Here is a 16,045-nt window from a genome sequence, read left to right on the forward strand (position 1 = left end):
ATTTTATACAAGGCTTGTATCCCCGTTCACAGGTAATTAAATAACTACCTAATATCCCGAAGATTACAGTCTCTGACAGGTCTAAGTAGCCCAAATTATTCCTAAGAGTACGAAATGATTTCATTAGATGCTTTTTTTCGGGGTAGCGGGGCCTAACGCTGTTAAAGACGCCTTTTACTCCCGCCGTCGTAACCATGACTACGCAAGAGGGGCTTCAGAGATAAATTTTATTTTCGGTTATTCTCAGCCTTCCCTGTAAGCGGTAGCACATAGCGGCCCCTTTGTGTCGTTCTGATGCTAATCGGAATTATATTCGAACCTCCGACCCTCAATCGGCTGATGAATATCAACTGCTTGAGCTTTTAAGCACCCACGCTAGCTTGATTTCTGTCTGTCAACAGTTAAGCGATCATTCGCAGTAGTACAAAACGTTGAATAAAATTGTCTTGTAATGCTTGTTGCGGCAAAAATACACTCACGCGTACGTATCAGCGAAATATTCCTTTATCAGTTTCCAATTCTCTTATGAGTATTGGTGTATGATTAACACCACTACAAAGGTGGAGGAAGGGAGCAGCCTTGCGCAGTGTTGAAATGCACGTACTATGTTTCACGACGAGCGTGATATCTTCACGAGCAGAAACGTCACTCGTTACCTTATGAGTAGAAATAAATGTGTGGTCATTGCCTCGCTCCCAGTTGTGGTGGCGCAATTTCGTGCTAACATGGATAACCGGAGGTGCCTCCCGGTGTCAACTGCTGCGCCAGAAATATATTTTGCCTGAGGAATGAAAAATACATTGACTACAACACCTGGCAAATTTGTGCGGGTTATGAATATCAAGCTTGGCGTTTGTAACTGTGACGGACTAGAAAGGTTTTGCTGCACAAGGACACTGAGCATATTGAATAAAATTATGAAGTGACTGCTTCAACTCCAGGTTAATGATTTACGTCAGCTTCATCCGGGGCGCTGAGCTTGCGAAGCCTCATTTCCCAAATGAACGGAGCGAACGCGCTAATCGCCAATGGCCTTCCTGTCGGCTGCAGATCCGGTTTCTTTAACTATTTCCTTGCCATACTCCCAGTCAAGTAGCAATGTTTTGAACTACGAAATTCGGACAACGTAATCGCGCTGCATATCATCTTGGACGGTTTCGAAATAAATAGACAGGTTTACTCTGATCTGGGTACCGTGGCAACTCTCTATTATAATTATATCTTCGGCGTGCAGTACTCGGTTGCCAAAATGTTTTCAAAACCATACAGGTGTTGGTAGCGAGAGTACAAGTTGTCAGTACAGAAAACAGCCGTAGTGAAAACATACAGGGTAAAACCTTGAGCTGTGCCGGCCGCTAGATATCATCACTAAGCCTTTAAAACCATGAAATAAATATTCACTCATGGCTTGTGGTCGCGTGTGAATCGCTAAAATTTGACGATCTAGAAGGACGCAATACCCCTTAATTCTTAAGAATAACTGCGCATTCCTGAAGGCATTACGGAACCAGGGGGAAGATGAGCATTATATAAAATTCCCAGAGAACATCTACAATGGGTCCAGAGCTACCATCATCCTCCATAAGGAGAGCAGTAAAATACCTTTAAGGAAGGGCGTCAGACAAGGATACACAATCTCTCCAATGTTATTCACAGCATGTTTACAAGAAGTATTCAGAACGTTGGATTGGGAACAGGTGGGAGTAAGGGTAAGGGGGAGTAATGGAGAATACCTCAGTAACCTCAGATTTGCTGATGACGTTGCCTTGCTAAGTAACTCGGGGGACGAATTTCAAAGCATGATTTCTGCGCTGGACGAACAGAGTATAACCGTTGGCCTGAAAATGAAAATTAATATGCAGAAAACCAAAGTAATGATCAATAACCTCGGGACAGCACAGAAGTTTGGGATAGGGGGCGAGGCAGTGGAAGTGGTAAGCCAATATATCTACTTAGGCCAAGTTGTTACCCCAGATCCCAACCATGTGGCAGAAATAATTAGAAGGATCAGTATGGGGTGAAGTGCATACGGCAGACATTCTCAGATAATGAATAGCACCCTACCATTGTCGCTGAAAAAGAAATTGTATGACAGCTGCATCTTACCGGTACTCACCTACGGGGCAGAAACTTGGAGGCTCACTAAGACGGTTCAACCTAAATTGAGAACGACTCAGCGGGCAATGGAGCGGAAAATGATAGGTGTAACATTAAGGGACAAGAAGAGAGCGGACTGGGTCAGGGAACAAACGCGTGTTAAGGACATATTAGTAGAGATTAAGAAGAAATGGACGTGGGCAGGGCATGTAATGCGAAGGCAAGATAACCGTTCGTCATTAAGGGTAACAGAGTGGATCCGTAGAGAAGCAAGCGCTGCAGGGGGCGGAGGAAAGTTAGATGGGCAGATGAGATCAAGAAGTTTGCGGTGATAAATTGGTCACAGTTGGCGCAGGACCGGGGTAATTGGAGAATAATGGGAGAGGCATTTGCCCTGCAGTGGGCGTAGATAGGCTGGTGGTGATGATGATGATGATCATGATGATGTCTTTGTTTACAAGCTCTTCGACAGCGCCCTCTACAGCTCCTTCCGCCCGCTCTCTACAACAAGAAGCCTCCTGGTCGGTCACGCGGGAAATTACACCTCTCAGGGCGGCTGGTATTGCACGTGTGCCAGAGCCGCAGCCTACTACGGCGCTGTTGCTTTCCTTGAGCAGCGCGCGCACACCCAAACACACTCCAATTTTGATTACCAGCTGTTCTCGTTACCTCACAACGGGGTTAGTGAAATAGAAGTGCAAGTCTTTCGCCTCAAGTTATGCCTTCAATAGAAGACACACATTTCTGGGAAGATCTCCCATGCGGATGCAACCTTTTCAGTTATGCGTTTGTTGCGTGAATACATGTTCGACGTAATTTACTTTCAACGCGGTTAAAAAGACTCAGCGATTTTGTCGTTCTTCAGAGGTTGAGAGATTGGCAAATAACAGGAATGAGAGAGCGATAATGCAAGTTTATTAGAGAGTAAAAAAAGGTATTCGATATCCCACTCTTTCTGGACAAGCCTTTAAGGAGGCAGTGGGCGCAATCTACATTGGCTTTCAGTTGCATGCACTTTTTGTTATTTTAAAAAGAACGCATAGGAGAGAATAGGCGTCAGAGGCCTATTATCGGTTGAGCCTGATATATAGGCGAAGTCCAAAGAATTTGCACACTTGTTTTTGTCTTATGTAAAAAGAAAAAGTTGACCAACTTACGTAACTTAACGCCGAAAATGCGTACTGTTAAAGTAAAGCTCCGTAGCGTTCCCTCGTTCCAAGGCTAAACTTCACACAACCTGTAAAATCCAACAGATCATTTTCCACGAGTTAGCACTTGTTAAGACGGTATCTGTCCGCTTTCGCATGACTTCGCTCTCCGCCGCGCGGCCTTCTGGATTCTCCCGACGACGTAGGGGCAGTACGCACGCCATCTGTATCTGGAAGTCCCGGCTGGCGGTTTCTTCTTCCAGAGAGCCTGCCCTTTTATAAACATTTCAGAAACGATGCCTCAGCACATTCCTCGGTATATGCCTTCTAGTCCGAACTATTTCCTTTGAGCGCGATATCCATTTGACCTACTCTTTTCCTCCTTTCTTTGAGTCCGCCTACCTGCGCTCGGCCCGAATGTTCTCGCCTGCGTCTTCGTTCTGCGCACCTGTGCTTAGCGTCTAGTCTCTCTTCTGCCACTATGTTCCACGTGTGTTAAGCGCTTCCTCCGTCCTTCACTGGTCTAAGCCCTCTTACGATCGCAGTGGCTGCGTGGTCCCATGAAAGCACTACCAAGACCAGCTTCGCTTTTAAAAATGGTTTCTTGGAACATTTTCCAGGGGAAGTCGCTCGCTCCCCTGTCTACAATTTCCCTTTTCAAGGCCTGATACAGCTATGCACCTTTTTTACTGAATCTATCGTGGGGGCTAAGTTGCTGGAAGTTTTGCTGCTAAGCCCAGGAATGCAAGTTCCAAGCGGTACATAACAGCAGCTTTTCTGATTGAGGCAAAAATGAAAAGTCTCTGATATGCATATTGCGTTAATCATGTGGCACTATAAATTATTCTGCAGCCATTTCGTTTGAGGCGGCGAATGGCCCATATGTAGCATAGGCGTGTATGCCTGCAAATCAGCAATGACGGCTGAGCTATTTTGGAAAGAAAATAAATTAAACCAATCAGGTTACCCCAGTAACATAATATAGTGGTATCACTACCATTCAAAGACTAAAAATATAAGCATTTGTTTCGTGGCTGCCCCGCTATCCAGAGATACAAAACGTTTTCTTATTTGTAAATAAATGTAAGCTTATTCACCCAACTTGTTGTTAACATAACAACCATAAAAAGCAAAAGCGTGCAAACGTTCAGTGGTGCGTGGTTATTAAAGTTTGGAGAGTGTTAAAATGTTTGGGGGACCACATGCGTAGTTTCAGAAAAAAATGTATTTGTTCATATTTGTTTATTCGGGCAATGTTAGTCGAAATATGTTGTTATCTTGACGAATACTTCTTCGCTTTGCAGTCTCCGTGAGTCTCAACGCACTACTTAAAAAACATTAACAGAGCTTTGTTATGAAACTAGCGGTTTTATAACAATGAAACGTAGACAAAAAATGCTTTGTTAACCAGCCTGAGTTCAAAATGCCCTTGTTGGGGAGCGTTTCCTTTTTAATGCTGTTAGCAATGATGCGCGGACAAGGCGGCGTGGGCCATACAAACTTTCCCAAAACATCTCAGTAATTGGTGCAGATGGGCCCTCCCTGTTGACCATGCAGATATTCCCGCTGCAACTCCCGCTTTCTTTCCGCCCTCGTATGTATATTCTACACCCCATAGTCTCGACAGTCGCTTATGGTATCTCGCCTGCAGTCACTCAAGCTTTGCTTTGCTCCCCGAAGTCACTGCAATACCAACAACATTTTCTTTGGAGATGCAATCTTACGCTCGGATGCGGAGCGCGCATTCGGAAGTTGGAAGCTTTCAATCAAACAGCAGTGAACACAACAAGGGCCAGATATGTCCAAGCTAATTTATTTCCAGGCAATTAGTTATTCTTGAGGTGAAAAATCCAGCGTTCATGGCAAGCGTACGGAGCAGGAAATGATACAGAGATTTAAAGGAATGCCCCATTTGACGACGAACTTCCTAGGAGAGTGGCCCTAATAATAAAAACACTATTTGAAATCAGCACGCGACAGTGCAGTCTGGCAGGGATTTGAACCAGGCGCCTCAGGAATGCGAGACGAACGCAGATCAGCAACATCCTCGCAGCTCGTTGGCTACGTGCAGCTCACTAAAGGTGGCGCCAGTAAACGTATTGTGGCCTTTAAGCCTGGGGCCGATGTTAGACGTGTGTACCGAAGTCTGCATTAGTAATTTCACCACACGATTACAAAAGTTATAATTAGTGAAGTAGAATGGTACGTTCTCGTTAAATATCTTGTTTACTGAGTGAAAGAAACAGGAGAACCACCGAGTCATTTAGCCGAAGGGCAGATAACGAAGGAGTAGTGTGAGGCCGCGTGTTAAGCAGGCGGGCGTGTGGCTCGCGGAGGAGGATCAACGACAAGTGATACCATGGGTTCAGCAAAACTAAAAAAACATATATTCTTGCGAGGACACAGGAACACTCGGAAAAAGAACTGGTGACTTGATTGACAACAAAAAGCAGCACACGCGCAACGCGGATGAATGAAGAACACTCAAGTCCGAACCAAAGTTCGTGCGGAAGATAAAAACTAGAGGACACGCTCACGTTCCTGTCTATTCGACACTGGGTGGAATGACGTCGATGGAACGTGTGGAACGTCGGTGGAACGTCGCCGGTTGAGACGTGGTGGTCGCACGCACAGAATGTCGATGCCCGCGCTTGTTCTTGGCCACTCTAGACCTCGCCCCGAATCTTGGCCCGGAACATGCCTCCTTATCTCTCCAGCGGGAACACTCATCCCGTGTTGCAGCAGAGAGACCCTGGAGCAGCTCCCGGGACAATTCTCGGAGCACGGCGCAAGCACGCTCCTTGCTTGCCCTCCAACCGCCCCCAGAGTGGAATCCTTGCGCAAGTTCTTTAGCGCTGTCTGGTAGCAAGCCTCCGCCGGCACACTCCCCTCTCCTGCTCTCCGCTCCACGCGGTCCCGGTGGTCTTCCTGCTTCTCATCTTTGACCGCCGGTTCGTTTCCGTCGTCTGCTTGCGCGTTGTCGCGGCCGGGACATGCCAGTCATCACAAGTAGGAAATAAAAAGAAACACGGTCGGGAGTTCACACAAACTATTGCTTGGGAAGTCCCTACATCAAAAGAAATAGTTAAGTCTTAACAGGTTTAACCTTTATTCTTCGATTGAGGAATCCCTAAGAAGTTTATTCTTTACGCTGAAAGAACCACTGAAATATTCAAATGCAGTTTGAAACTAGACGAAAGGAATTTCCCCCCGCCCTCCTCCATGGCTGTCGGGCCCAAATATATACGCGCCGATATGTTCCCTAGTACGCGGAAGTGCATGATGACAGCGTTTCAACAAGGAGTGCACATCTGCAATGCTCTCTAATATGTTCGCGTAACTCGATTTGAATAAGGCAGACGTCGAGTGATCTTTATGGCCAACCTAATCCATCCGATGATACAGCTATCGCGCTTTCCTTCACCCGTGAGTCCAGAAAGAACGTTGCGGGGAGCAGCGCCTATAGTTCGCATGCCACAGTGGTTCTCCTTTCAAAAGAAAACCGACCACAGTGTAACAGAACAGAAGGACCGCCAGTAAGTGCCTCTGGTTCTAAATAGCCCTGACCGCGCATTCTTTTTCCCGTTGCGAAACGTATTGCAAGTCAGTGAACAAAAAAAAAAACGCTGAAGCAACTACAACACGAGAAAAAAAGCGACCCGGCTGTCTGCTGCAAAGAAAGAAGGCCCTGTTACATTAGATTACAAAATAAATGATTGACGCTACGTGAGCAAGGCACGCCAACGATATTACGTAAAATAATACGGGAAAAAGAAAAGTCTGCTAACGGAACGTACTTTTAAAGGCGGTACCGTGATAAAACCAGAGGTTGGGGTACCCAGGAAACGGGGATAATGACTGGGAGACAAACAAACAAAAAAACAAGCACCTGAAAATTTCTCCCATGAATTGCATTTTTTTTTTTTTGGCGCTGATGGCCCCTCCAGGAGCAGTAACCATTCTGGCCGCCGGCAAGTTCTAAGCTGGGCTTGGAGTTCCACACAGAAAGAAGGGTAGAATGCGCAGTGGCGGCACTCAAATCACCGTGGGTTCATGGGTGGGGATGGAGAACCTACGAAGTTAGTGGTTGCCGGATGTCGGAATGCTTTCTCGGAAATATGCACATAAATTCAAAGGCGGTGGCTAAAATAAGGATAGAGCGCTGGAATCTAGGAGACAGGTGCCATCCTGAGGGCTCATAACGATTCTTTCTTTCTATTTTTTAGCGTTTTCTGCCTTCTGGTTTTCGGGAAAATACAATATATTGGCTAGAAAATGTCTTAATGAAGAGCTATCATGTCACATTTGGAGCCCGTTCGCACGGACTTGCTTTTCTTGATTTTTTTTTTCAGAACGTCTTCTAGAAGAAAGTCAACCGGAAAACGACACTAGAAGGTAAGAGCAACCACGTTTCAGAGGTATGAGAACCTCCTGAGCCATTTCAATGCCTACCGTTTTATTTAAACAAAGAAGAGAAACTGCGTCATCATTTATGTAGAATAGCCAAGTTTTGATTGCTTAGAAAAATTTGACAAGTATATTTTTTGATTTCTTGCATTTGAACCCACAATTGAGAAACTACAATATGAACAGTAGGGTTTTCTTTCTTACGTATTTATTTATGCATACCACAGTTTGAATTATTGCTGCCGAAATAGGGTGGTTTATAGTGGGGGTGGGCGAGGTCGGGATTTTCATCGAGGTGGGGTGATGACGAGGCAGGTTACGGGAAGAAACGCAAGCTCCTTCTTTTTTCAGAAGTAGTGAACGAAGACCTATCAGAACCGAATTGCGTCCGGTGGCCCGATGTGCGATTGCAGATCGATCTAAAGTTCGATGTCCGCTGTGGGACTTAAGTTATCTTCTCCACAACACTGCAAAAACAGGGCAACGCCTCAGGAGCCGCGTGGTCGTGTCGCTTGAAGGGCTTAACGGGCAGTTTGGGGTTATTTATGAGCGGAGTTTAATGAGGTGCATCGGTGTTGGTTAGAGAAGTTGGCCAGTCTGGCATATACGAAGAGCCCAGCGTCTTTGGCGCACGTTTGTAAGCCAAGCCGGCCCATGTAGTGGCAAAAAAAAACACTGCAGCGTTCGCCGTAATATTTGCAACACTTGCTCGGAACGAGAAAGACATGTCATAGCGCACGCCCATCCAACGTGATGTACAATTATTGTCACCTTTAAAAATAAAGGAAGCTTACAATTGTAGCAACAATGATGGAGTAACGTTCGTTGCGGCAGCGAAGAAGAACAAGTAGGGTGGAATGGTCACGTTAAACCATCGTGTTAGTTGTGAAGGTTGCGTACAGCTGCCTACGTTCAATTCTTACGCTTTAGGGTGAGCGTCCTTCATTTTTAAAGCTGAGCGCATATGTGTACAGTGGAACCCGGACAAAAAGTCCAACAAGACTTTCCTGTTGGGCTGACAGCACGCCTGTGGGGCCAATAAGAAATTCTGTCGGCACTCTATCGTTCCAATAGCCTAGTCTTCCAACAGGGAGCTTAACCTTGATGGCGTTTGTGGGGCCAATAAGAAGCTCTGTCGGCACTCTATCGTCCCAACAACGTAGTCTTCCGACAGGGAGTTTAACCGTGATGGCGTTTACCGGCTCGCCAACACGATCAGTGAACGCCAACAGACGCCTTGTTGGTAATCAGCGGAGCGAGCGCACCATCAGACAGAACCGACAGACGCCCTGAAGGTGCTTTTTAGGGCCTAAACAGCAGCGTCTATGTCTGGCATAGACGCTAAACGTCAACGTTTGTGTTCTGATTTTTCTCTTCAATAAGTAACAGTCAGACGGACGATAACATAACGATGTCAATATATGCTTTGGCTCATACCACGGCAAGCACAATAGTTTGTTGCTGCAGCCTCGGTTGCTCTTCGTCAAGAACAAACTGAATCGGCTGTACAGCTTTCTTCGAGGGCGTGTATGCAGGGGTTCTATCTTCCTTTTTTGCACAGGCCGCCCGGGGCGGCCCCTGTAAAATCTTTTTCGCTCGTCGCTGCCGTCCACGGTACCTGTTTGCTGTACCTATTATGTCGCCGCCACCGCATGATTCGGTCGCTATCTAATATTGCCTTGCATTATCCCCACTTGTTACAAATTCAGAGGGTTTCGCACTGTTAGCAGTCGTTTTACACGACGGGTTTGATGCGCCTGACATGCCCGGAGTGACATCGCTTGTAGTATTAGCGCGACGTTGCTTGTCTGCAAGACGGTGCCGGACAAACAAGCGTTATCAACGCCAGAATTCTAACGGCACATTCCATTTCATTCGTGGCTACCGTGGCTTGCGCAGAAAAGCTCGGGTTGACCTGCGATAGCTTTTCTTGAGTCTAATAAGGGAGCTTTGGCTCAATCGCTTGCAGCGCTAGCAATGTGGCCTCGTCTGCAAGATCGGTGCGTGAGAAATAAGCGTTAGGACAGCCAAAATTTCAAAAATGCAGCATAAACTAGACACAAACGACAAGATTCGTTGACAACTTACGTAAGTATACAGTTGTCGTAGCCGACCCCCCCCCGCTCGCCAAGATAGCTCAGTGGTAGCGCGTCCGGTTACTGTTTTGAAGGTCCATGGTTCGATTCCTCGTCGAACCTCGCTTTTTTTTTTTTTTTCGGCCGAGGATTTTATTAGCTCTTTTTTTTAAGACCAGGGTAAGCGCCTGTTGCTTGCTTTCCATCACGCCGACATTTCCCACCCTCTTCCTAAACCCAAAGTAGCTTGTTGTCTCGCGCCTTCGCCCTTGAGAAGCCCGCCGTGAAAACAAAACCAAAACAAACGTCGAAACTTCTTTACAATATCAGTATATATGTCAGTTACTTTATGTGTATTCCCTTTTGCGTTTAAAAACCTCAAATTCAAGTTATAAACACCTTTCAGACTTTGAAATCAGAAAGATAGTTACCAATATTACAGCACTAACACAATTTCTGTCAAACATAAAGGTGCTGCTATTGAAGTCTGGCAACTATCTCTCACTTTTTGCGTGTTTGTTTATGGCGTGTTGTGCCGAGTGGTTGCTGTTCAGTTCTATCTATTTCAAGCTTAAATCATAGTTATAAAAGCTTTATGGGTGATGTCTACCCTTCCAACCTACGCGTGTGTCGAACATGGAGACCCGGGAAGAACGATCATCGCCGCATAAAATAGTGCGCGTCAAAAGTGGATGACATTGCGTTCGAACAAAGCCTGCTGCCTGTTCGTGTCCGCGAGATGAAGACGACAGTGAAGGAGAATTGTACGTTGGAAACATCGTTTTTGCTAGGGTAAGTACGCATTTTTTTTTATTCTGTATTTGGTTGGAACGAGTTCAGTGGTTCGCTAGACCCCCATCTCATTTACTCTGAGAGCCTAGGTGATTTAGCATACTTGTTTCGCGCCCAGTCCACCGATTCCGCAGAAGTCAGCATCAATTTACGCTGAAGCTAGACCTTGGCTACGATGCTCGCGCTGTAGTACACGGCTGCTAAAAAAAAAAAAAGAAAGCGTACACTTGACTCTTTGGCTGGCGTCTCGTAGGTGGTGTGAAGTCTCCCCCCTACCCGAATTCCGTGCACTGCGCTTCGCAGCTATTGCGCTCGCGAGACCGGCTGCCGCCGTTGCGACCTTGCGGTCTTCGGGCCGCGATATGCGTGCCGTTCTCGTGACGCTCGGCCACAGCGTCGTGAAATCGCTCGCCAACGCACCCCGACAGCGTATGCGTCGACCGGGTGCTGGCGGAGTTGTGCTGGAAGAAAAGCAGGCAAGAGATGAGGACGCAGGAGGTGTAGTGAAACAGATGAGAATTTACAAAGTGCAAGGGAGAGAAAATAGTATGCAAGGGCAGGAAACGGTGAGAGTTCGGGCCGCGCGCCAGCGAGCGAGGGCGGCGATTTCACGACGCCTGAAGTTGCCGAGCTTCACGAGTCCGGCGCGAATATGACGACGCCCGTCTGAGAGTTCATGGAGGTATAGAATTCACATACGTGCAAATTGAAGGTGAAATGCGCGCATGTGGCCTCGCAGGGAGCTGGCATAGTCTCGGGGTAGTGGGGGAGATTTCACAACGCCTACGAGGCGCCTGCCGATTCCGTCAGAGTAGCTCTCGGGAAGTCTGGGGCTTGATATCAGAGGCATATTTATTGTTTAAATTAGTGCAGAAAATTTAGCGAATTCGCAAGTTCTCATTTTCGCAAAACCGCAGGCCATACAGACTAACAAGAAAGCTGTAGGCACTCACTCAACTCGATTTATATTTGAGAATTGAACGTGCAGATACAAGTCAGACATTGAAATGGAGGAGCCTCAACTTTCACACACCAGAACCTATTGAAAGCAAGGGATGCAGATTAGCTGCTAGCATGCGTTCCATGCAAATTAGCTCAGCAGTGAGCTTTGCATATATCATGCATACCCCACTCACAGTACCTGCGGGTCTATTAAATACATTTTTACTGTGACCTAAATTTCACTTGGGGTGTTCCGGGATTGTTCTTATTAGTGCCTTGGAGGTTACTGTCTTTAAGCGATTAAAAATCTACTTGATGTAAGCATTCGTGCTTTGTGTGTGCTCTTCTTGTATTTCAACAATTGTCAGCACACTCAGATTATGCACCTGCAGGTGCTGCTGCTGGCTGTCCTGGGTCGGCTGCCTTCCAATCCAGTTTCAAAGGCTTTGCCAGGGCCTCCCTTGGCCAACCGACACTGCACCTGCTGTACCCAAGTACTGCCTGGCCTTTCGTTGGGGCTCTGTACGCTTTGCCGCCAGGAATGATCATTCCTTCATCCATCATCTGGCCACTTGGACCACCCGTTCAGAAGCCAGCGCATTTGCTCGACACATCGGTCCAGGCACTCCTGCCATACCGGTGCACCCACCGATTATGTACTTTCAGGTTAGTTATTGCATGTTGTGGAACCTGCCATGATGTATACCTGTTAGCAGTGCTGTGGCCTCTGATTATTTCAAACATTTTCATGAAGCAGTGTTGTGCGTTTGGAGTGTGTCATTGCTTAGCAGAGATATTGAAGAGAATCTGGGGCCGATGACTAAAGGGCAAAAAGAGAAATTGGACTGACTTTGAAGCAAGTATTCGTATCTAATCAAGCCAAGCAAACATTTAGGATCTCTCGATATGGTTTTGAACTTGCAATAAAAACTGGTGTAGAACTACTTTCCATTTTAAGTAAGCTAACAATTTTATCTACTTAAGATCATACTGGTATTAATCATACTATACCGAAAAGTACATCCCGCAGTCTGTAGAATTCCGACAGCACTTTTTTCGCAGTCTCTCATGACAGGCACTATTCTCAATAATTGGAAGATAGTCGAGGTAGCACCAATCTTTAAATCAGGAGACTGTACTTCACCATTAAATTTCCCTAACAAGCAACATATGCAAGGTCGGGGAGCGTTGTCATCCACTCTCAGGTGGCTAGTTATTTATAAAATCACAATATCACATTCGAATATCACCACGGTTTTCACAAGGGTTACTTGAGAAACACAACTTTCAGGATTTGTTCACGATCGACATTGATCCATTGACGCAGGCTTACAAACTGCGGTAGTTCTCGATTTTTGAAAAGCATTCAATCGCATTGCACACTACAGACTACTTTTCAAACTTCACCCTAATGTCCTCACTTGAGCGAAAGATTTTCATTCTTCTCAAATGCAGTTTACTTCTCCTAATAACTGTATACTTCTTTTGCTCGTGCCACTTTGTTGTCCCCCCAGGCAGGTTGCTTGGTCTATCTTCCATGTTGCATATCCTCCCATGTATGTCTATTTGCAGATGATATTGTAATTTATCACACAATTTCTTTCAACTACTACCGTCAATGCTTTCAATCTGATCTTAACACAATTAACTCCTGGTGCTGCAAATGGCTAATGTCGCTTGTCTCTAAAACAAAGTGCATGACTTTAACGGTGGCAAGTCTCGGATTGTAAATACTTACTTCATTAACAACAGCCTGATTACCTCTTGAGACAAAGGTGTTTTGGTAGGCCGGTAGGGGAGGGGGGATTGCATGGTGGATTTCAAAAGGTAGGTCAATTGGGAAAATAAGACGTGTGATTAATATTTTCATTTGCACTCCAAAGCTCGCTTTATTTCATATGTTTAACTGACTGCAACGGCTAGGGTGGTGTCCTGTGGAGGCGAATGTTGGTTACATACCGCTTGGTGTGGCCGCTTTTCAGATGGAGGCAACACGTTAAGACGCCTGTGTTTTGAGATTTCGGTCGGCACAAAAATACCCAGGTGGTCAAAATTAATGCGAAGCCTTCCCCTACAGTCCTCCCCATTACCCGAGTGTAGCTTTGGCGTGTTAAACTACCGTTTTTTTCTTTCTTCATGTTTTTGGAATATTACCTGCTGCTGTAGCAGGTGCAACATAAAGGTGAAATTATGCATGTTTCCAAGAGCTAAATATAAAGGCCATATTGAAGTGCGTTTATGGGTCTATCTCATAGCAGTAGTGAAAGGTTATATACTCTGGTGCAGGTTAAGAACGGCAATGGCTCATGTAGTGTAGTCCAGTGTTTGACAAAATGCCGTGTAGGCAGGTAAAAGCATTATTGCAATGATGAAACGTAGGTCACTGACCAAGTCAAAAAACCCATTTAATGGTTTGGTGCTTGTTCACGGTGAGCATGTGTCGTGGAAAATGAAGCTATATATTTGGCATTACGCAGTGCAATGAGTTTGCATAGATATGGTGCGGATTGCCATCCATTATATTGATAATGTTGGGCGTCGTCTGAACGATGAGGGACTCGAGCAGTAATCGAGAAGATAGATTGCACTCAGTTGTCAGTAATTTCGCCTTGTTCCAGTCGACCACGTGTCCAGTCCTCTCACGGTGCTCTGCCAGTGCACTTGTTTTTGCATGGCCCTTGTTCACTTCGTTCCAGTGCTGCGTTAATCTTCTGTGCAGATTGCTCGTTTCGCCAATGTACACTGATTTGCATTCAGGGCATGGAATCTATAAACAACACCCGAAAGCTTGGAGCGTGAGAGGGGGTCCTTCACGCTGACAATGTCAGAACGCAGCTTGCTAGTGGGCACATGCACGATGTATGCACTGCGTTTCTTGAAAACGCGTGCGAGAGTTTCACTGATGTGTGGGACGTAGGTAATTGCTGCACGTTTTGATGCAGTCCTTGTGGCTGCCTAAAGCATTGTATTCAAAAAGAAGCTAAGAGGGCGACTAGCAGGAATCCGCATTGACATTAGCAGGCAGAAGCGTCCACAAGGCCTGTGTCAAGACGTGCTGCAATTCTCATCCTACACATCAATCAAGCTTTTGCACGCATTTTCAAGAAACACAGTGTGCACATCGTGCACGTGCCCACTAGCAAGCTACGTTCTGACATTGTCAGCATGAAAGACCCCCTCTCACGTTTCAAGCTTCCAGGTGTTTATTAGATTCCGTGCGCCGAATGCAAATCAGTGTACATTGGTGAAACAGGCAATCTGCACAGAAGATTAATGTAGCACCGGAGCGAAGTGAACAAGGGCCATGCAAAAACGAAGCCCAAACCAGCCCTGACACCAGAGAAGGTCACATCCCTGAAAGGTATTGCATGTGATATCTGGCATCAGAACTCATAGCTAACTCATAATTTCGCAAAAGCAAGCATCCCCTAATATGAAACTTCTGGCACAATAAATGGTCTCACATATGAGAGTTTTAGCAGTCCGTCCGTTCCGTCACGTACGTAGCTAGCGTGTTTACCGGGACCCGTCTGGGCACTTAGGCATTCTTCACAGTAGGGGGATTAGTTCCGCACGCCTGCCTTCGCCATGTCCGCGCCTCCTCGCCCTTACTGCGCGCGCAAGCGCAGACCGGTCCCGGTCAACCCGGTAACAACGGAACGGACGGACTGCTAAAACTCTCTTGTGCCTGAATGCCATTCATGAATAATGGTTTGCTGCGGGCCCAGCATGGGTTAGCTTGCAAGAAAAAATGCTACAGGGTATTAGTTTGTTCCCCAAAGTGTTGCTTTTTACTGGCAACCTGTTTGGCAATATTTGTTACCCTTTTACCACATGGTCTTTTGTTCACAAGGTCATTGAACCCTTAATTCTCTCTATCTACAGCTCTTTTTCAGATCTATGTGGCCAGGCTGCGTCTGCGGAGCCCACTGAAGCCAGGCTAAAGGTGGTGCGAAAGCACCTTTCGCAAAAGCACGGCGACATGCAGCGCAAATAAATGAGTGAGCAGCACAAAATGAACTTGTCTATTTTTATTTTGCTAAAAGGCCTACATACTTGCCAAACTTGTAAACCAGTTCCACACCTCACAGCATGTGTCCTAAGTCAATCTCGTCATCGGACCTATAGCTTCACCAACAGACTGCATTCAGACCAACATACTGCATTCAGACCGACAGACTGCATTCAGACCGACAGACTGCATTCAGACCGACAGACTGCCATCAGACCGACAGACTGCCATCAGACCGACAGACTGCCATCAGACCAACAGACTGCCATCAGACCAACAGACTGCCATCAGACCGACAGACTGCCATCAGGCTAACAGGCTGCCATCAGACCAACAGACCGATATGCCGAATTTCCGGATTGGCTGTCGGTCCAACAGCCTGAATGTCTGTTGGGATTTCTCTTGGGGAATGATCTCTTATTGGGCTAGCTTGTCCGAGAGCTTTCTGTGACTTATGGCGAAAGCTTTGCGCCTTGTGGAATTTGCTCAACTCATTTTGTTTGGAAATGGCAGGCCATCTACTAAAACGATAAGTTCCCATGCTGCAGCCGGAAACGAGAACGGCTCTAGGT

At 46.3% G+C, this 16,045-nt stretch overlaps 1 protein-coding gene and 1 long non-coding RNA gene across 2 annotated transcripts in view; one reads left to right on the forward strand and one right to left on the reverse strand.

Moving 5' to 3' along the window:
- Positions 1 to 5,681: 5,681 nt before the first annotated feature.
- The window catches only part of LOC144177973 (uncharacterized), a 43,034-nt gene continuing 32,670 nt past the window's right edge, over positions 5,682 to 16,045 (reverse strand). The window contains exon 3 of the long non-coding RNA XR_013323899.1: positions 5,682 to 6,211. This is a non-coding gene — a long non-coding RNA (uncharacterized LOC144177973). The remainder of the gene's footprint in view (positions 6,212 to 16,045) is intronic.
- On the forward strand, positions 10,293 to 15,869 carry LOC144177972 (uncharacterized). The gene is made up of 3 exons (XM_077705531.1): positions 10,293 to 10,519; positions 11,854 to 12,127; positions 15,347 to 15,869. The coding sequence occupies exons 1-3, from the start codon at positions 10,467 to 10,469 to the stop codon at positions 15,392 to 15,394; spliced, it is 375 nt and encodes a 124-aa protein (XP_077561657.1). The 5' UTR covers positions 10,293 to 10,466; the 3' UTR covers positions 15,395 to 15,869.

This window comes from Haemaphysalis longicornis, unplaced genomic scaffold (genome assembly GCF_048455015.1).
Source record: "Haemaphysalis longicornis isolate Haplotype H1 unplaced genomic scaffold, Haemaphysalis longicornis Haplotype H1 scaffold_36, whole genome shotgun sequence".
In the NCBI taxonomy this organism is placed as follows: domain Eukaryota; kingdom Metazoa; phylum Arthropoda; class Arachnida; order Ixodida; family Ixodidae; genus Haemaphysalis; species Haemaphysalis longicornis.